We start from the raw sequence: 21,339 nt of genomic DNA, 5'->3' as shown, positions 1-21,339 counted from the left end.
TATTCTGCACTGATTTCATCTCATCTTCTGTAAGAGAGGAGTAAGGGGTATATTTGATAGATACTGGTAATAGAACCTGGAGGAATATATGACCAAATAGTGTTGTAGTGTTGCTTGTGATGAACATCCTTCTTCTTCTTCTTCTTCTTCTTCTTCTTCTTCTTCTTCTTCTTCTTCTTCTTCTTCTTCTTCTTCTTCTTCTTCTTCTTCTTCTCCTCTCTCTCCCTCCCTCTCTTTTAAATGGGGATTTGAACTAGTTGAAAGCTAGCTCTCTGAGCTGCTTTTCTTTGAGTCTCTGTGGATGAACAACATAATCCACCGGGTAGCCTAGCACTGGGCTGATGTACCAGTACAGAGACTGGTCTTCCCTTGGCTGCACTTCACCCTCAAGCAGCCAGGGCTATGGATGCTCTTTGCTACCTTGTGTCCCTGAGATCCTACCTGGCTCTTTCAGAGATGCTCATTATGACCCACCTATTTACTTGCTTTCCTAGGTTTTGCGAATCACCAACAAGTGACCTGGAGATGCGAGGGGGCCGGGGCAGAGGGAAGAGAGCGAGGTCTGCCGCGGCTGCCCCGGGCTCCGAGGTCAGCTTCACAGAGTCCAGAGGGCTGCAGAGCAAGAACAGAGGGGGAGCCAATGGGAAAGGGAGGCGTGGCAGCCTCAATGCCAGCGGACGAAGGACACCCCCAAACTGTGCTGCAGAGGACATAAAAGCCAGCCCTTCCTCAACCAACAAAAGGAAGAACAAGCCCCCAATGGAGCTGGATCTGAACTCAAGCTCTGAGGACAGTAAGCCTGGGAAGCGAGTGCGCACGAATTCCAGAAGCACCCCGACCACTCCGCAGGGGAAGCCAGAGACTACTTTTTTGGACCAAGGCTGCTCCTCTCCAGTGTTAATTGATTGTCCCCACCCAAACTGCAACAAAAAATACAAGCACATAAACGGCCTGAGGTACCATCAGGCACATGCGCACTTAGACCCGGAAAACAAACTAGAGTTCGAGCCGGATAGCGAGGACAAGATCTCAGACTGTGAGGAATCCTTGAGTAACGTGGCCCTCGAATGCAACGAGTCAAGCACAAGTGTGTCATCATACGACCAGGCGAAAGCACCTGGGTCCCCCGGAGCTGGGAACCCCCCTGGGACACCCAAGGGAAAGAGAGAGCACGTGAGCAATGGCCCAGGTCCTATTATAGGTTCAAAAACTGGGAAAAATTCTGGCAAGAAGAGGGGCCTTAACAACGAACTGAACAACCTTCCGGTCATCTCCAACATGACGGCCACCTTAGACATTTGTTCAGCCGCAGATAGTAGTCTAACGGCGGAAATGCCCAAACTGGAAGCGGAAGGACTGATTGACAAGAAAAGTTTGGGGGATAAAGAAAAGGGCAAAAAAGCAAACAATTGCAAAATGGACAAAAACCTCTCAAAACTGAAAAGTGCCCGCCCCATCGCCCCCGCCCCTGCCCCCACGCCCCCACAGCTGATTGCTATACCGACTGCAGCCTTCACATCCACCACCACAGGGACCATACCTGGATTGCCCTCCCTCACAACCACTGTGGTCCAGGCTACACCAAAGAGCCCTCCATTGAAACCTATTCAACCAAAGCCCACAATTATGGGGGAGCCCATCACCGTGAACCCAGCTCTGGTGTCACTCAAAGACAGAAAGAAAAAGGAGAAGCGAAAGCTCAAGGACAAAGAAGGGAAAGAGACTGGAGGTCCCAAAATGGATGCTAAGCTGGGGAAGCTGGAGGAAACCAAGGCGGCTAGCAAGGATTTGTCTGGGCATTTTTTAAAGGACCATCTCGGTAAGAGTGAAGGGCTGGCTAATGGATTGTCAGAGTCTCAGGAGAGCCGCATGGCCAGCATCAAAGCTGAGGCCGATAAGGTTTACACGTTCACGGACAATGCCCCCAGCCCTTCCATCGGGAGTGCCTCACGCATGGAATGCAGTACCCTGGTGAATGGGCAAGCACCCATGGCACCACTGCATGTGTTGACCCAGAATGGGGCTGAGAGCGCAACAGCTAAGACCAGCAGTCCCGCCTATTCGGACATATCAGATGCTGCAGATGATGGCGGTTCTGACAGCAGGTCAGAGGGCATGAGGTCAAAGGCCAGTTCCCCATCAGATACCTTTTCTAACAAGGATGGTGTTGTGAAAGGGCATCCTTCCACTTCGGCACAGCCATCTCAGCTGAAAGAGTCCCATTCTCCCTATTACCATGGCTATGAGCCTTACTATTCTCCGAGTTACATGCACCCCGGACAGGTTGGTGCCCCAGCAGCTGGGAACGGTGGAAGCACGCAGGGCATGAAGATCAAGAAGGAGTCAGAGGAAGATGCAGAGAAGAAAGACAAGGCGGAGCAGTTGGAGTCCAAGAAAGTGGACCATACTTCTGCACCCCTGCAGCCTCAGCACCAGTCAGTCATCACACAGAGACACCCTGCCCTGGCTCAGTCACTTTATTATGGCCAGTATGCCTACGGGCTCTATATGGACCAGAAATCCCTGATGGCCACCAGCCCTGCCTACAGACAGCAGTATGAGAAGTACTATGAGGACCAGAGGCTGGCAGAGCAGAAAATGGCCCAGAGTGGGAGAGGAGACTGTGAAAGAAAGGCTGAACTCCCCTTGAAAGAACTGGGCAAGGAAGACAATAAACAGAAAAACATGCCAACAGCCACTATCTCAAAAGCTCCCTCTACCCCGGAGCCTAACAAAAACCATTCTAAACTAGGGCCATCAGTGCCTAATAAAACTGAGGAGACAGGTAAATCACAGCTTCTCTCCAGTCACCAGCAGCAGCTTCAGGCCGACAGCTTCAAAGCTAAGCAGATGGAAAACCACCAGCTTATTAAGGAGGCTGTAGAAATGAAGTCTGTCATGGACTCTATGAAGCAGACAGGTGTAGACCCAACCTCGAGATTTAAACAAGTAAGATTGTGGAGTGTGGCCCCCCCACAGACAGGGAGCAGTCTGAGTTGTACACATGTCTTGGGCTTGATCTTGTTTAGACATCTAGGCACTGGGAGGAAACCGTCGTCAGGGGGTTTCCCTCTTCCCTTGAGAAATACGATCCTCAGGAGTTCCTGGACAACTCTAAAATGTCCAGGACTCACTGAGGCCATGGTGTGTAGCTAAGGGATCTCTGGGCATGCACCCTGCAGCTGTGTGTTACCTAAGAGTAATTCTGAGGGGGACTCTTGATTTCTTCATGAGCCAGAGACGAAGGCATTTCACTAAAGGGCCTCGGAAGTCTCTCAAATTTTGAGATTTCGTGTCCTGTCTCTGAAACACTTGGATATATCTATATCTAGATCTAGATCTAGATATAAAATCAGTGCCTTTTAAGATTTTTAAACCTGGGTCACTGCGTTCCTACTTCCCATTCATCATTTAATCTAATGAAGTTTGAGCACCCGATATCTCTTACAAAGAGGTCTGAGATGTCTGGATTTCTGTTTTATGTTCTGTTTCGAACCCAAAGTAGAACTCTTGAGTTGTGGCTTTATAAGGAGTCAAGAGCTGCAGGTGACAGTTCCCAGGACAGTTCCTCCACCCAGGCTGAGTACACTTGAAGTGCAGTCACCATAAAACCAGACACATAGCTAGTTCTGCCACCTTCGCTCCCTGCTGCCCTGTGAGCAGAATTCTGGTATTCCCCAGCACCATCACCCCAACTTTACTACACCCTAGTATTTGCCCCTAGTGAGTCAGAACAAGAGTTCTTAACTGCTATGTTTCCGGCCAGTGTTGGGATTGAAGGCCAACTTCAAATCCTCAGTCAAGACCTGAACCCTCTGTGAAGTTACACCATGAGTGGGCCGAGTCATGAGGAGGGTTTCACGCCTCAGTCCCGTGCCCGCCATAGCTCTAAATCAACTGTTGTCTCCCAGGGTTACTGGAGAACAAGGCAATTTAAAAGGCCCATGAATGGGTTTGCTTTCTAATAAGTAAACCATAATACATGCCATGGGTTTGATATTTGGGGTTTTGATTCAAGATGTTAACATTAACATATTAATGAGATGCGAGCCAGCATAGTGAGACCCTCAGCTGTAGTCAGTGAAGAAAATGTGTTAGGAAGCCAAGAGTTTATTTTTGCCTAATTGGTGTTGATAACTGTAGTAATTGCTTAAAGTTTTTACCGTTAGCTTGAGGTAAATTTTTTAAAACCCTCCCTTACCTGTGTGAGATAACAAAAGGAAAATATAGACTGAATTAAATATCTCTGAGGATGTTATTATCTAAGGCCCTTCAACCCAGCTGCCAGGTGACCTTGACATTGGCTGAACTATAAAAGCATTGGTTTAGCCTGTGGTACAAGGACTGATGCTAACACCTACCTCAGATATTATATTTTTTTCTTTCATAGTAGGCTGAACAGCACGTGTTCACTTGGAATGAAATGACAATAAATACTGCTGTCATGTAAATGAACAGGTTTGTTTTGCAGATGATGACATATTAAGACAGATCTTTATTTTCAAACCAGGATCCAGAGTCAAGGACATGGCACCATTATGTCTACCAGCCCAAGTACCTGGACCAACAAAAGCCAGAAGAACTTGACAGAGAAAAGAAATTGAAAGAGGACAGTCCAAGGAAGACTCCTAACAAAGAAAGTGGCGTGCCCAGCCTTCCTGTGTCGTTAACAAACATCAAAGAGGAGCCCAAAGAGGGCAAGCGACCTGATTCTCAGTCGGTGGAGGAAAGCAAGCTAAAGAATGATGATCGGAAGACGCCGGTGAACTGGAAGGACTCTCGTGGGACACGAGTGGCCGTGTCCTCACCCATGAGTCAGCACCAGTCCTACATACAGTACTTGCATGCTTATCCTTACCCACAGATGTATGACCCCAGCCACCCTGCATACCGGGCTGTCTCTCCTGTCTTAATGCACAGTTACCCTGGTACGTGTTGTGGGTTCTAACTACATTGGCGGGAAGAGGCAGTGTTCAAATGATAGCTATTAACAACTGGAGATGAATTAGAAGCTTCACGAGTGACTTTTGGTTTGGCTTGTTTTTAAGGCTGCTTAGAGTACCAAAGACCAAACTGATTTAATGTGAGATTTTTATATTTTGTAATGAAATGTCAAGAGTCCTCGGGCTCTAGCCTCCACACCTTCTGATGGCTTGCTATAGATGTTTAGACTGACAGATACTTTATTGCCTGTGGAAATATTCTAAGCACTTACTGTCATAATCATTATAGTTACTGTTTTTTTTCACTTAAGTGGACACATAAATGGATGAAGTAGCTATAAGCTCAATTCTGTTTACATCCTCCGTTCACCATGATGAATTAACCAGAGAAGAAAATCAGAGAACCTAGACACAGATAAATAATCATGCACCCCATTCTTAATGTATGTAACCCCTTATTTTAGGAGGTCGGATTTGTACCCCCCCAAAAAAATCACATGTTCCAGCCGATTTGTTGTTGTTGTTGTTTTTAAGATGTAGCCTGTAACATGTTGTGACATTTGTTGTTTATCTGCAGGAGCCTATCTCTCTCCAGGATTTCATTATCCTGTTTATGGAAAGATGTCTGGGAGAGAAGAGGCAGAGAAAGTCAATACCAGTCCCAGCATCAACACAAAAACAGCCAGCGAAGCCAAAGCCCTGGACCTACTCCAGCATCACGCCAGCCAGTACCGCAGCAAGTCCCCTGCTGTAAGCCTCCTTTTGTTGGTAGTTAAAAGGCCATGTTTGGTGGGGGGAGGGAGACAAGAAACAGAACAGTCTTGAAAGAGAAATGGTTTGGAAACCCAGCTGGCATTTCAGGATGCTGTTCTATTCCAATACATAGAGAATGGGATGTTGAAATATAAGATGTGGCACACAGGAGGGGGGAAAATGTCATTGAAGCCTTTGTGGGAACTGGGAGATTTTCTATTGCAAAACTGTGGTGTTCTTTGCCTACCCAGGAGATGTGTTAGGGAGAAATTTAAAGTTATAGTGACTTGTACAAAATAGTGTAAATGTTAAAACATTAGGAAAAGAAACGCTGGAGGTTTAGTTTATACCACCCTTGTTACTAAGCAGTTTAGAGGCCACAAACTTTTAACCTATTGGACAAGTTGAACTTTTGCTAAATGCCTTCTTAAGGATGGGGATGTAGCTCGGTGGTAGGGTGCTTGCCTATCATGTGCCAAGGCAACATCCCTAGCCTGAAAAAGAAACATCAATGAAGACACGAATGAAAACAAAACAAAACAAATCCAAACAAACCTAAAATACGTTTTCTTCAGAAACAACTTTCAAAGCTCAATTTTTTTTTCCCCCACAAATGGAAAGACTTGCTTCCTTTTAAGACAGTAGACAATAGCAAATGTAGCCCACAATTATGTGACAGTGGTTGGTAGAAAAATGAGTTCAATCAAGACAGTCCAGCTAGCTTCTCGTGCGGTGACAAGACAAATGTCACCTCTGTCCCCTGTGCTCACCTAACCACAGTAGACACTCGAGTTTCAGATCCTTCTGATGACCATGGTATTCACATGTTCCATACTGAGGAAGCTCGAGTGAAGCAATGCTGAGAGTTCATGACACACCATTACCATTAACTTTATACAGACACTCGAGCCTAAGTCACATGGCAAAGGAATAAAGGCTGCATCTGCTGCCTACTGGCCTTGACGCATTATCCTGTCTCCATCGTTCCGCAGAAAGGTTACAAGAAATGCATCTCTGTGAAAGACGCACTCCCAGAGAAGTGGCAACTGCTAGTCCTAAATACTGTTTATAAAGAGACCAAAGAAAAGCCATAGTAACTGGGTAGAAAAGAAAGGGGGTGAGATGAATAAGATGGGGTGTCCACAGGGCGAACATAACCACTACCGAGAAACTAGAAAAGGTGATGATCCAAACCCGATCCTTTTTCTGTAAATTTTCCTTTCAGTGCACGCAGAGTTGTTCCACTGAGAGCCCCGAGGGGGGAAGGAGAGCTAGGTTCTAAAAGGGAGAAATGTGATTGAGAAACACTGTCCTTAATCCTCTCTGATGTGGAAGATGTAGAATTTGTGGTAACTTTTCAGAATTGAAGAATCTGGACTGCGGGCAGGGCAGTGCTCTCCTGCTGATTCTGCCCACCCTTGAGTGTGCAAGCAATTGGTTCCTGAACCTCTTGGGAGTACCAAATCTGAAGATGCTCACTTTATAAAGTGATGACACAGATTTTTGCCTATAAACCTACATTCATCTTTGTATTTTTAGTCATCCCCAGATTACCTCCAAGAATCTACTACAACAAAAGCATCACATGAGAGTTCTCATACTGCTCTGTTGAGGGGATAATGGCAATTAAACCAGTCTTAATACTCTTAGTGTGCCAGTTTCCTTCATAAAACTGTTGATCCAGGCTAGCTAAGTCGCACAAGTGGGGCTCACACATACAGTCAGGAGAATTATAAAGTGATTAAAATATGTGTGCAGCATAAATATTGTATATTACTGTTTGAATTTGGGTGTGGATCTTTGTAAGAACACAATGAATTCTTTGTTGGGTTTTAATCTTTGAGACAGTTTTTTTTTTTTTTTTTTTCTCCTCAGTATAGCCCTGGAACTCACTTTGTAGAACAGGCTGGATCCTCTGCGCCTCTGCCTCTGCCTCTGCCTCTGCCTCTGCCTCTGCCTCTGCCTCTGCCTCTGCCTCTGCCTCTGCCTCTGCCATTGGAGGATTATGTCTGACCACAATGAATACTTTTTTTTAAAAAAAAAAATCATGAGATAAACTTCTTTTACAAAGTATAAAGGTATAATTAGAAAACTTAACCTTTAAAAATAGTCTCAGAAAATCCTTTAAAAATTTCATATATTAAAAAAATGTTTCTGAAAGACACCAAATGGCTTCTAAATAGCCATTTTAAGTAGTGAATCTTGAGAAAATTTTAAAGAAATATTTGCAGAAAATATTGGTACCATTTAGATTACTTTGGGAGGTTCTCTATTGTTAGCTTTGGCTCTTTTAAATCAAATGCCTATCTTTTGAAGTTTTCTTCCATTGGTATAGGATTTTAAGTCTATATCTACTCAATGACCTGAATAAAATACTATGGATAGAGGACAAAAGGTGTTTTGGTATTTCTGATGTTTGTATGTCAGCACCTTAAAGGAGAGCGTTTCTCTTTTCAGCCTGTGGAGAAGGCTTCCACGGAGCGAGAACGGGAAGCAGAGCGGGAACGGGATCGCCACTCCCCCTTCAGCCAGCGGCACCTGCACACACACCATCACACCCATGTTGGCATGGGCTACCCTCTCATCCCTGGTCAATACGACCCTTTTCAAGGTCAGCAGTCTCATCACATTGGTGCAATTCTGTTTTGGCAAACAGTGGCTATGACTGTCAGTATTTAAAAATAAAAATACTGAACTTGGACTAACACTGGTGGTAGGGGTGATTCCTAACACTTATTTCCTAGTGTTCCTGGAAGACACAACTAAGGCTGTTTGTATTCTACTGAGACACAGAGTGTCTACCACTTAATAATTGTCACTGGGAGATGTTATCTCACAAACTGAGGGTGGTAGCTGGTGTCTAGGGTATCAAATATAACACCCTGAAGATCAGATAGCTACTTCGGGGATATTGTAGGGAAAAGAGAGAGCCATGGTAGGTGGCTTTGGTGAGACCATTTACTCTGATACCTCTACTCCTTTTAAATGGCCTTTTCCCCATGTGAGTAACCAGTATGGTCAGGTCTAACATTTCATAACTCGGCTGAAACCTGCTTCTCTTCCTTTCGCTGATGTGACACTTTCACTAAAGCTGAGGAGAGGAGAGAGCTTATTCAAAATACGCAAGGCAATCACATCTTACCTGTCCCCATTTCTATTACCTCAGACCCTTCTTTATTAGCTATCTTTATTTTGTTAAAGTTTTGAAAGTTGTAGCTGGAGAGCCTGGTGCACATTATACCAAGCCCTTTCTGGTGAGGACTCTCTTACTAGCAACAGGGAGGGGTTTCCTACTATCTTTGTTCATAGCACACAGCAGAGTTCTGGAATCAGTTCCTACAAGAACATTAAGCCTGTCAGATCAAAATGAGCCCTCAGGAACTCATTTTAGTTTAACTACTTCTGTATAAGCTCCTGAGTCCAAACACACTCAAATTGAGAATTTGGGTCTCAACATGGGATCTTAGCAAGATCTGGGGCAATTCAGCCATAGCATTAGCCGACGAACTTAGCAAGACAATGTTGGAAAATGCTTCCAAATGCAGGAAATATAAAAGAATTGTACTTTTTAAATTATTCCTTTGTTACTTGATGCTAAAAGAAAGCAAATAATGATATGATAGATACATAATTTGATAGATAATAGATAGGTTATCTATTATCTATCAAATTATTATCAAATTATCTATTATCTATCAAATTATCAAATTATATTTGATAGATAATGATAGAAAAATAGATAGATAGTCAGGTGAATAGATTAATCTCCCAAATCACCAAGTGTGAAGAGAACCAGAGAAGGACATGCATTCTATTCTAACACATCACAGATGTAAAGATGGATGGTTTATGTGAGCACAATAAGTATGTCTTTTTTTTTTTTTTTTTTTTTTAGTGTTACTGTAATGTCTCAAGTTATCTCTGGAAAAAAAAAATATCTGAGGCTGGCCTTGAACTGTACCTCTGGAATTATTGGCATGCACTCCCATGTCTATTTCCCTGAACAAGTTTTTCTGTGGGGATTCAAATACTTTTTTTCTCTGTGTGGCTGTTCAGGTCTCTGCTCCCTTATTAGCCTTACAGATTGAGACCATTGTTCTAAGACCATGTAGACTTAAAGGGCAGGCTTGTTTGTTTATTTATTTATTCAATTTTGATAGCTTTATCTCATGTGCTTTATGGAATGCAACGTGTTTAAGTCACTGGAGAATAATGTTGCAGTGATAAAAGTCATCATAAAAGTTTTCTAAACCAGGGCTGGTGAGATGGCTCAGTGGGTAAGAGCACCTGACTGCTCTTCCAAAGGTCCGGAGTTCAAATCCCAGCAACCACATGGTGGCTCATAACCATCCGTAACAAGATCTGACTCCCTCTTCTGGGGTGTCTGAAGACAGCTACAGTATAATTACATATAATAAATAAATAAATCTTTAAAAAAAAAAAGTTTTCTAAACCAAATAGCATGTTGCTTCTCTAATTCACTGTGACTTCTGCTTCCTGTTGCTAGCTGGGTGGTACCTATTATTTGTCTTGAGTTTCCTGTTCAGGAATACATGAAACTCCTTAGGACCATACAGAGCCAGTAAGATAGAAGGTGGTTATCCTCTGAGTAGCTCTTAAGAAAGCCAGCCAGAACTCAGTAATGAAGTAGATACGGGCTACACGAGTGGTTTGTAATCTGTCTTTACTGCACAAAACATTTCATGCGTGTGTTTGGCGAAGGACAAATCATTGCTACTGGTTCTGTGCCCTTGACCACTGGGCCTTTGTCCACTCTTTTCCAATGTCACGGAAACCCTGTGCTTTCCTCCCACTAGGCTTGGCCTCTGCTGCCCTAGTTGCCTCTCAGCAGGTGGCTGCCCAGGCATCTGCTTCTGGAATGTTTCCTGCACAGAGAAGGTAAATATTCCTGACACCTGGAATTAGTTTTCTGGCAGAGATGGGCTAATGGTATCAAGGAAGAGAATATAGGCTTTGCAGATGAGAAACTTGGCACCTGAGTTTGATTTTGCTGTAATGAATGAACATGCTATGACAAGATGTTTCACACAGGACTTTGATTCCATGAGCCCCATTCTATAAATGTGATGTACATCTGTAAAGAAATGGTTTTGTTGTTGTTGTTGTTTGTTTGTTTGTTTTTTAAGTCTAAGATAAGGGTAATTGTCCTTAGGTTAAGAAAAGGCCAACCCTACACTGTTGTTAACATATATTCGTGGGGTAGTTCAGTGGTTTAGCATTTGACCAGAATGCCTAAGGTCCTAGGTTCTAGTCTCAGTTCTATAAAATAAAATATCAGGACACAAAGCTTTTCATTTTATGATACTTAAAATCAACATTACACATGAAGAAATGAGTTACCAAGGGAACCTTCGTTTCTCTTGTGTTCTAAGTTACCCTGAAAGCTATCCTGAGAAGAAAAATAAATTAAAAAAAAAAAAAACCCAGATTATCAATATAAAATTTTTTAACGCTCCCTAAAAATGTAGCTTATCACTTTGTGTTTCTTCATTTCCCGGGGAATTCCAGGAAGGAAACAGAACTGCCTATAAAGGAAGACGCTCAGGGTCACTGTTTTTATGTAGTTCCTGTCCATTGTTGACAGAATGGTTGCTAAGGTGTGTTCTTCTTTTGCAGAGAATAACAGAATCGGAAGTGTCCGGTGTCATGTGACTGGCTCACATGGGGAAGCGCTTTATATAGACATCAGTTCCATGGTGTTAATTTGAAATGCCTTAATGGCAGGCAAAAACCAGTCATTTCATTTTGTAAATTACAGATTTTATCACAGAGTAACAAATGTTGCTGTAATTAAACTTCTGTTTTATATATATGTATATATATACGTATACATATCTGTATATATACACATATATATATATACATATATATATATATATATTCTTTACTTTTTTGTAACAGTAACCAGGCTCGCACACACAGGGTCTGCTGCCAAGTTGCAAACCACTCAGTAAAGGAAATTAAAAAAGAAAAAAAATGCATTTGTCATGTTGAAAGTGTTAGCCACAATAGGCTGCTTACATTCTTTTCCTTTTAAATTGTAAATAAATAATGTTCTGTATCAGTGTGCCTGAACCTTGCATATCCTTCATCTCTCTCCCATAAAACCCCTCAGAAAGGCCAACTGTGATGATGACACTTGGTACAATTTAGATGTCTAATTGGTGGCTCCTCTTAAAGATGCATCAGTGTAAAAATGTCCCCGTGGTCATTCTTTGTACTTGTTTATTGTGGAAATAAATACTTTTGGAAGGCATGGGGTTGCCAGAACCACAAAAACTGTGTTGTATATATGATGTAAAAATTTAAGATGGGGAAATAATGAGCATCTGTGAATAATGAGGTGTCATTTTTTGATAATCTTGAATGGCAGATTACCCAATAGCCTGCCTACCAGAGACATCTGCGATCTCTCTCTTACTTGAATAGCCCTGCGGTCTTTTTTTTTTTTTTTTTTTTTTTTTTTTTTTTTTTTTTTTTTTTTTTTTTTTTTTTCTTTAATGTTTACAATTATCCAGTTTTAGAAGAGAAGGATTTTAATGCCATTGCCTGGTTACTTGTTTTATGCTGTAATCTAGTTTATTTTATGTAAAATGTATATTGAATGCTTTCCTTTTTATACCTGCCTTAAATAATTTGGCAATCAGAATTAAAAAGGTTTTGGTTTTTTTTTTTTTTTTAATAATGGTTTCTTGTGTGTCTGATGTTACTTCTCGCTGGCTGGGAGTGAGTCTAACTTTCAGAGGAGAATTTCTTTATACTATAAACACGTAATGCAACACTACACAGATACTAACTTTTCATACATGATAAAATGATATATAACAACCAAATGCCAGGTTCAATTCTATAAATATGAGGAGAACTACAGGACTATTCTAAACATGGACACATAGCACTCCAACAGTATGCTAAACATCTAATCTTGTGTGTGTGTGTGTGTGTGTGTGTGTGTGTGTTTGGTTTATTTCTTAAAACTTGGTCTCTTTACATCATCCCAGCTGTGCTGGATCTCATAGAGATCCTCCTGCCTCTGCCCCCTCCCAAATGTTCATATCAAAGCCATGTATCACCATGCCTGGCCTAAACATCTAAGTCTTGTGACATGTGGACAGTAGACAGAACATATAAAAAACTCAGCTAAGCAAGGTGTGGTGGCAATGCCTTTAATCCTAGCACTCAGGAGGTAGAGGCAAGTGTATCTCTGTGAGTTCAAGACCAGCCTAGTCTACATATTTGAGTTTGGAACAGCCCCAAGGTAACACAAAGAAACCCTGTCTTGGGGGGGGAAAAAAAAAACTAACAAACAAAAGGATTAAAAAGTCAGCTAGTTGTCACTGACATATATCGATATTTCATCTCAAATTTCACCTTTTCTCAGCTCTTTCTGCCTACTGAGCCCCCACACTATCCTAAGCTGGCATGTATTGCAATGAACAAAACAGACAGAAATTCCCATCCGCGTGGCGCTTGTATCTCCCAGTAGACGGTGCAAACATACAATAAAGTTCATGCACATAGTTGGCTGTCTGATAGGATGAGTGGGGGACACGTCGAGGATTTGCAGGAGTTTATAAGGCTGGTACAATGTCACTAAATTGCTGAGAAGGGGGTTCGTGTGAATTTGGGGAGTGGGGGGTGGGGCAAAGCATCACAGTGAAACCGAAAAGCTGGTGTAGAATTCCTCCACTTGGGATTCACTTCGGATTGTTTCTTCTCTTTCTTTCTTTCTTTTTTTTATTTTTTTTCTGGTGCTGGGACCCAACCCCCGGCCTGGCAGATGCTCTGTCCCTGAGCTACATGCCCCAGCCCTCGCTCGAGCTTGCTAGGCTTCACAATCTCATCCCAATCTCTATGACTTCTGTCCAATCACCAAAGACAGGTCTACCAGCTCACTAAGAAGTGCTGGCTTGGGTATCTTTGTTTAGCTCGCCTACTGCTTCCCGGAATTCTGGCCCTGTAGAGCAATGCTCCCTCTGCTTTGGCAAGACTAAAGCAGTATGCTCCTGTTGAGGGCTGAGCAATATTATGGATTCCTGAAGACTTTCCAACTTACAATTAGGCACATTTTACAAATAATATACAGGAGGCCAGTCTTCTCTTTCAGTTGTAAAATCCTGAGTGTACACTTATCACATATCAGGCTTCTCATCAATCCAACTCAGGTAGCTGAATAGACAGATTATAAATCGGCACATTAGACTATACTTAATTCTGCTTTTGTAGTGAATGGGCATGTTGATAAGTATGGAGAGATGCATGACCAAAACCACAAGGCCACGTGAGTAGCCTTCCTCTGCGCTAGGCTTTTACTTATTCGTGACTGGTTTACAGTGATCACAAAGTGGAATTTTCTTCGTCCCCCACTTACCGTTACGATTGTTGTCTATCCCCAGGTCATGAAGTGCCGAAGGCCAGAGCTCATTGACATTGCGTATACCATTGCTCTGGCTGAGTCTATGTTCAGTACCGAATGGTAAATTAAAGATTCCCCAAAGACAAGCATACTTGGCTCCATTATATTACTATGATGAATCTGTCATTAATATGCTTCTAATTGTTTTACTTTTATAGACATAAAATCAGTCCCCTTAGTGACTAATAATAGGGTTTATTGATTTTACTAAACATTATTCATTCCAGGCCTGCACATATCAGCTTGTCCTGAACATAGGCAAAAAAAAAAAAAAAAAAGACCTGCAGTGCCAGCAGAGTACAAATTAACTTCATGGAGAAATGGGGATGGAGAGCTGTTTACAGCTGCAGCCCCATTGAATGCCGAATATTAAAAACAAGGCTCTATATAGAACCATTTATTTCTAGGTTAGATTCTCAGATGGCTTTTTCATGGAAACTTGCCATTGATGTTCAGCCCAGGTCATTAACACATGCAGAGTGAAAAGACTGGCCTTTTCCATTCGCACTGGCTCTGACCCCAACTTAAAGCCATTGCAGCCCAAGGCTCTCTGAATGACCCGAATGAATAGCTCTGATTGAGACCTGGATGAAACAGCCGTTTAATGATAATTACTGGTCAGTCCAGTCTCTCTCTGACTCTGAAAAAGAAACAAGACAGGCAAAGCCATTTATGATTGTTTGTGTCACTAACCACAGTCATTTTCTCCCCTCTTCCCACAGCCCTCTGAGTCATAAATGCTGTTTTCTCTCAGTTAACTTACCGGAGAGAAAACAAAGTGAGGCCCTGCAAGCTGACCATTAGCCAGGCCTCAGCCATGAATTCCCGTTTAGTTCTGTAAACAAACCCTATGTAAAGCCTGGGGTGGTTGTCCGCTTCAGCAGGCTTCAACACTGCTGACTTTTGAGAGGAGCCCGTAGCGGTAGCGCTTTGGGAGACTGGCCTGTGTGCTCTGGTCTGTTCAACACTACCTGGGATGGGGCAGAAGCAACCTACCCCACAAGGTATCATCACCAACTGGCAGAGGGCATTTAGCATCCCTGCCCAGCCCCTTCTGCACAGTAGACTGCTGAGTTCTCTTTAGAAGTATTTAGGAAATAAGAAAACTTAACTGGACAGCGGTGGTGTGCATCTTTAAGCCCACCACTCAGGCAAGCTGATTTCTGAGTTAAAAGATGGCCAGGGAACGCTACACAGAGAAACCCTGTGTCTGGGGTGAAGAGATGCAAAACAACCGTGGAGCAAGTAAGGGGAAGGCCCCCGCCCGGGAATATTCAGTTCTGGGGATGGGGGACAGGGAAAACCCTTAGAAAGTCCCAGAGACCTGGGATGTGAGAGGCTTCTGGGACTCAATGGAGACTACCTTAGCTGAAATGGTCAACAGAGGGGAGATAGAAACTGAGGAGATCACCTGCAGTAAGTAGATAGACATGGCCTCCATTTGAGGCGTGTGGTCATCAAAAGCTTTGACCCAGAATTGTTTCTGCCTAAAAGAAATACAGGGACTGTCTTAGTCAGGGTTTCTATTCCTGCACAAACATCATGACCAAGAAGCAAGTTGGGGAGGAAAGGGTTTATTCCGCTTACATTTCCATACTGCTGTTGATCACCAAAGGATGCAGGACTGGAACTCAAGCAGGTCAAAAAGCAGGAGCTGATGCAGAAGCCATGGAGGGATGTTCTTTACTGGCTTGCTTCCCCTGGCTTGCTCAGCCTGCTTTCTTATAGAATCCAAGACTACCAGCCCAGAGATGGTCCCACCCACAAGGGGCCTCTCCCCCTTGATCACTAATTGAGGAAATGCCCCACAGCTGGATCTCATGGGGGCATTTCCCCAACTAAAGCTCCTTTCTCTGTGATAACTCCAGCTGTGTCAAGTTGACACAAAGCTAGCCAGTACAGTGACTAAAATGGAGCAGAGATTGAAGGAAAGGCCATCCAGTGACCGGCCCAATTGGGGATCCATTCCATGGGCGGGCATCAAACCCTGACCCTGATGCTATGTTGTGCTTGCAAACAGGAGCTGTCCTCAGAGAGGCTCTACCAGCCGCTGACTGAGGCAGATGCAGATACTTATAGCCAACCATTGGACTGAGGTGGGGGCCCCTATGGAAGAGTTAGAGCAAGGATTGAAGGAGCTGAAGGGAATGGCAACCCCATAGGAAGACCAACAGTGTCAACTGATCCTGACTTCTGGGAGCTCCCAGAGCCTAAGCCACCAACCAAAGAGTATACATGGGCTAGTCCATGGCCCCTGGCACATATGTAGCAGAGGATTGCCTTGTCTGGCCTCAGTGGAAGAGGCTACACTTAATCCTATAGAGACTTGATGTCCCAGGAAATGGGAATACAAAGGAGGATGGTGAAGTAAGAGTGGGTGGGTGGGTGGGGAAGCACCCTCTCAGAGGCAGTGGTAGAATGGGGTGAAGAACTCTTGGAGGGGGGACCTGGAAGAGGGGCAACATTTGGAATGTAAATAAATCCCCCCAAAAAAAAAAACCACCACACAAACAAACAAACAAAAATACTGAATGGGAGAGACTGTTCTAAACTTTTACATAAAGATCAGTACTGTTGTTACAGTTTAAAAATCAATATAATCTAAAAACCATGCCTGTGGCTAAATTCACTTTAGAGCTCATCAATTTAGAATATTATTTTATATTGATCTTCTAGTATAATATCTCCTAGCATGAAGGTTAATAAATTGGGAAAACAAGTAATTCTTAAGTGAATTACTAGAATTTAAGACGTACTTCCCATGAAAAAAATTCACTTCATCAACAAAAGTAAGCTTTGAGAGATATTCAGACATAGTGTACGCTTTGGTGATTTAGTCTGTTTTATGTTGTTGATACAATGCCATAAGCTAAGGTAGTTTCTAAAGTTTGTTTGGCCTATATTTATTGAATGTTTGAAGTCCTCTACAATGGAAGTGTATCTTGGGAGGATCTTCTTGCTGAGTTTTTACATGGTGGAGAGAGAGAGAGGAAAAGGATAAGACTTATCCGTATATCAGAAATCCATTCCTAAAGAAACCCACTCCTGTGACCATTAACCCATCTCTGGGGCACAACCCACCTTTAAGGTCCACCTCTCAGCCTACTCTGTTGGGGATTAAACTTTAGAAAACATTCAAACCACAACACAAAAGTAATTTGCCAAGCCCTTGCTATGTAATGGTCAGAGTTCATAACATCTACATTCTCCTGCTTCAGAAAACACCTCAGAAACTCTCTAGAGAATTATAGCCAAATCTTTGTATTGCTAATCCTTTTCTTTCAGGGAGTCTGATGAAGAAAACTCAGTCTGTTTCTCCAGTTTTTAGTGAGGCAGAGTCTATGTCAGAGTCAAGCCTCAATCTCTGTTGAACTCCACACTCAGGCCCAGAACTACTCAGGAGCAGGGTGTACTTGGGGCATTGCAGCAATGGTTGTTGGGAGATCTGTGTTTGCCCTCACTTTCACAAAGTGGGATGGCACGGCATGGCATGAGGTGACAGGCAGTCTACCCTGATCTGATAACTAAAAGCCTAGAGTACCAAAGTTGGGCTTAGGGCTCTGAGGCCAAGAGGGAGAGCTGAGGGATTAGAGTCTGGTCAACGATCATAGGCTCCAACACCGATCATTGCTACATCCTGACAAAGAGAGTCTCAACTTTGTACATAATTATTTCCAAACGATGTCATTCTTCCGGTCCCGGAGGACTTGTATGTTGGAAGAGGAGGATGTTGAAACCATAACTTTAAACTTATTTCCTGTAACTAGATCTTCCTCTGGTACATGCTGTATGCACCAAGGGAAGTAAGCAATTTGAAACGTTGATTTGTACAATGTAAATGTTTAAACTGGAATTTCCTAACCTTGAGTTGGAAAAGCTTTTATACTTTATTATGACAAAACCCTCCAAAAAAAAAAAAAAAAAAAGTTAAGACCTTCCTCCCTTCCCACTCCTCTCTTCCTCCCTTTCTCCCCCTTTTTCTAAACATGGCATATTTATGTCTGCACATGTGTGGGCCTACATGTGTGTGACAGTTTATGTGCACACACATGCACGTGGATCTGAGGCAGCCTAACACTGAAAGGCAGAATCTTCCACCAACACTGCACTTATTCTCTGAGGTAGGCTCTTGCAATCAACCTCAGAGCACCAGTGTACTCTGGAAACCCTGACTCTAACTCCCAAGGCTGGATTGTAGGCAGGTCACCATGTCCATCCAGCATTTCTGTGAGTCGAAGATATATAAGTTCTGGTCCTCTTGTTTGACCAATCCTTTAAAAATTGAGTGGTCCCTCTAGTCCCGTTCTTGGTCAATGAAAAGTCTTTGATTCAAATGAAAAATTTGGAGGCAACAATATGCTAATTAAAAAGATTCTTCCTAATAAAGGTCTCAAAGGCTGGTGTCACCCTGTCCCTATTCAATCACTAAAGACAGTAGTGGGTCAGGAACAAAGGAGGTCCCTTCACCTGTGTCTCCCCACAGGGAGGATGAGTGGAGTCAACATAACAGGAATGGCTTTCAGCATGACTGCCACGGAGATCGAGCTTGGGTAGCTGGCTCGACAGCTGGACACTTTCTGCTGCTTATAACCAATGCTATCACTCAGCCAACCCTCTCCTACACGGAGAGCTATTTTCTCCCCAAGTATAAAGTTGGAAGCTTGGTGAGCTCATACATGCTCTGCACAAAGCTGTCTCTACTCCTCCGAAATACTCTGCTTAGTCTATGCCTAAGTCAGTTCTGAAGCACATACCCAGAGGCATCAACATCCAGGGAAAACACTCTTGACTTCCTGTTTGTCTCTTAGAAAGGAAGAAGAAACTTTTCCTGATCACTGATTGAATCAAATGAGTCATATATCCATCCTTAAACAGTCACTGATGAGAATATGATTGTTAAGTCACCCTCCTCAGGCCAAGTAGGATGTGACTGTGCCCTGGATGCTTATGGGATAGATGGACTATGGCCCATTAACTAAGGTTGCATTAGGATGAGAGAAGAGATTAGTCAATGTTTTGTTGTTTTACCTAGAACTTGCTTGAAAACCCAAGGAATTGGCTGACTCTCTTGTAGTCCACTCCAGTCCAAGATATGAATCTGTAGGGGATGGAGCAATTGATAGCATTCAAGAGGGACTTACAGAGTTTTAGTTGATTTTCCTCCATATGCAAGAGCTGAGCTGCCAAATAAAAGTGAAGCGGTAATGCACAAACCTGTCACATTTGGTTTTCTTCTTTTTTCATGTCAAAGTAAATTAGGACTTTATTTGTGAGAACAGAGATGCTAATCCCTACTACCACTCCCTAACATTCATACACATGCACACACAAACACAAACACACACACACACACACCATTTTACATGCAGACCTACCTCCTGCCTATAATGATAGCTCAGAACTTACAATTTATAGGAAAGAAGAGGGATATCCCTTCCACCCAAATCAATCAGTCTTCACATCAGAACTAAAAAGGAACTTAAAAAACAAAACAAAACAAAACAAAAACAAAGGACAGGAGAGGAGAAGTTGGTTGGATGTTAAACAGAACATGTGTTGGGGCCCTGTAAACCCAAACTGAGCAGAGCATGGACGGATTAGTCACTAGCAGGAAGAAAATCACACTGTATGAGGAACAAGGAAGATTCCTTGACAGGAGACACTTTAGGCTTAGTCATGGGATGATCTTGGAGCGACTGCAGGCTTTAGGTCAAGAAAGATCCTTGCTTAGATCTCAGAAAGCAATGTGCTATTAATGGAAGACTTGTGGGGAGGAAGTCCTAGGTCTAGTAGTAAAAGGAGTCTGTCCTTTATGCCACCACACTGTGCCCACTTGTCGAGAGCAGAGTGGAGCCTCTCAAGTGGAGAAGAACACTAAGGAGTAGCCACAGTTCCCTGCCCTTCTCTAGTCTTGCCCGGATTTCCTACACAATGGACTAGAACTTTTACTAAATGGTCACCCCTGCAGGGGGAGGGGAACTCTGACCTGGAGTGATGGGCTAGGGCCCCACCTACCACATTTTATACTCAGAGTCTTTGGGTAGAAAAAAAATTATAAGAAGGATGGCCTAGCTTGCTTTCTTTGCCATGATAAAGACCCTGATCAAAAGTAATTTTGAGGGAAGAAAGGGTTTATTTGGCTCATATGCTCACAGTCCATTGAGGGAAACCAAGGCAAGACCTCTAGGTAAGATGTCAGGAACTGGAGCAGAGGCCATGGAGGAGAACTGCTCATTGGCTTGCTGCACTTGACTTGCTCTGTTTGCTCACTTATACCCCTAGGACCATGGGCCAGAGATGGCACTCCCCACACAGTGGGCTGGACTCTCCCACATCGAAGAGATTGAAGTTAATAACCCAATGAAAGCCAATCAAATGGAGGTACTTCTTAATTGACATTCCCCCTACTTAAATTACTCTAACTTGTGTCAAGTTAACAAAGACCTAACCCTTACAATGGAAGTTTGGAAATGGATGATGCCATGAGACATTCTACCTAGAACAAGTTTCCTAAGCTCCCTGTATTCCTAGAGATATAAAGTCTAGGCATTATCCTCCTGACATTTAGAATAGGCAATGGGCAGCCTTCTCCTCTGGGAGAATCTGGATGTTTCTGAAGAGTCAAGCAAAGTCAAATCTGAAGACCTACTATGCAGACAAGTTCCCACTTTGGAACTCTGGTAGAAACTTAACTCTGGACCCCCAGAAACCCCCATGTACTTGTACATCTGATGGTCTCACACCTGTGCAGTCCCTTCAATGATAAGACACACATACCAAATAAGGATCAAGAGATACAGCCCAGTTAGTAGAGGGTTTGACCAGCAATATAAGGCCCTAGGTTTAGTCTTAGTTCCTAACACCATATAAACTGAGAGTGGAATTGCTTGCCTGTAGCAATAGCCCTAAAGAGGTAGATTTGTCAGAGGATCAGAACAGAAGTTCAAAGTTATCCTCAGATACATATTGAATTACAGGACAGTATGGACTACCAAAGACCCTGGGGGGGGGGCGCAGTGAGGAGAGAGAGAGAGAGAGAGAGAGAGAGAGAGAGAGAGAGAGAGAGAGAATAAATAAATAAATAAAAGATTGGTTTTGGTTTCGACACAGCTTTGTGGAAGGCTGTCTTGTGTTCTCATCATGCTGAAATAGGATATCACCAGGCCTCTGACCCGATCTTGCTGTGAGCTCCTTTGTTACTGATCA

At 43.1% G+C, this 21,339-nt stretch overlaps 1 protein-coding gene across 4 annotated transcripts in view; it reads left to right on the top strand.

Moving 5' to 3' along the window:
• The window catches only part of Znf608 (zinc finger protein 608), a 109,022-nt gene extending 96,658 nt beyond the window's left edge, over positions 1 to 12,364 (top strand). For 3 of the 4 annotated variants that reach the window (XM_029546724.1, XM_029546725.1, XM_021214273.2), the window contains 6 exons: positions 495 to 2,949; positions 4,511 to 4,928; positions 5,521 to 5,693; positions 8,154 to 8,307; positions 10,514 to 10,595; positions 11,334 to 12,364. In XM_029546724.1, the coding sequence (XP_029402584.1) occupies positions 495 to 2,949; positions 4,511 to 4,928; positions 5,521 to 5,693; positions 8,154 to 8,307; positions 10,514 to 10,595; positions 11,334 to 11,340 (3,289 nt within the window). In that variant the 3' untranslated portion in view covers positions 11,341 to 12,364. Of the gene's footprint in view, positions 1 to 494; positions 2,950 to 4,510; positions 4,929 to 5,520; positions 5,694 to 8,153; positions 8,308 to 10,513; positions 10,600 to 11,333 lie in introns of those variants that run through there. The other variant, XM_029546726.1, reaches the window with a different exon arrangement.
• The last annotated feature ends 8,975 nt before the right edge of the window (positions 12,365 to 21,339 follow it).

This window comes from Mus pahari, chromosome 15 (assembly GCF_900095145.1).
Source record: "Mus pahari chromosome 15, PAHARI_EIJ_v1.1, whole genome shotgun sequence".
NCBI lineage: Eukaryota > Metazoa > Chordata > Mammalia > Rodentia > Muridae > Mus > Mus pahari.
This window is presented reverse-complemented; position numbering and strand designations above follow the sequence as displayed.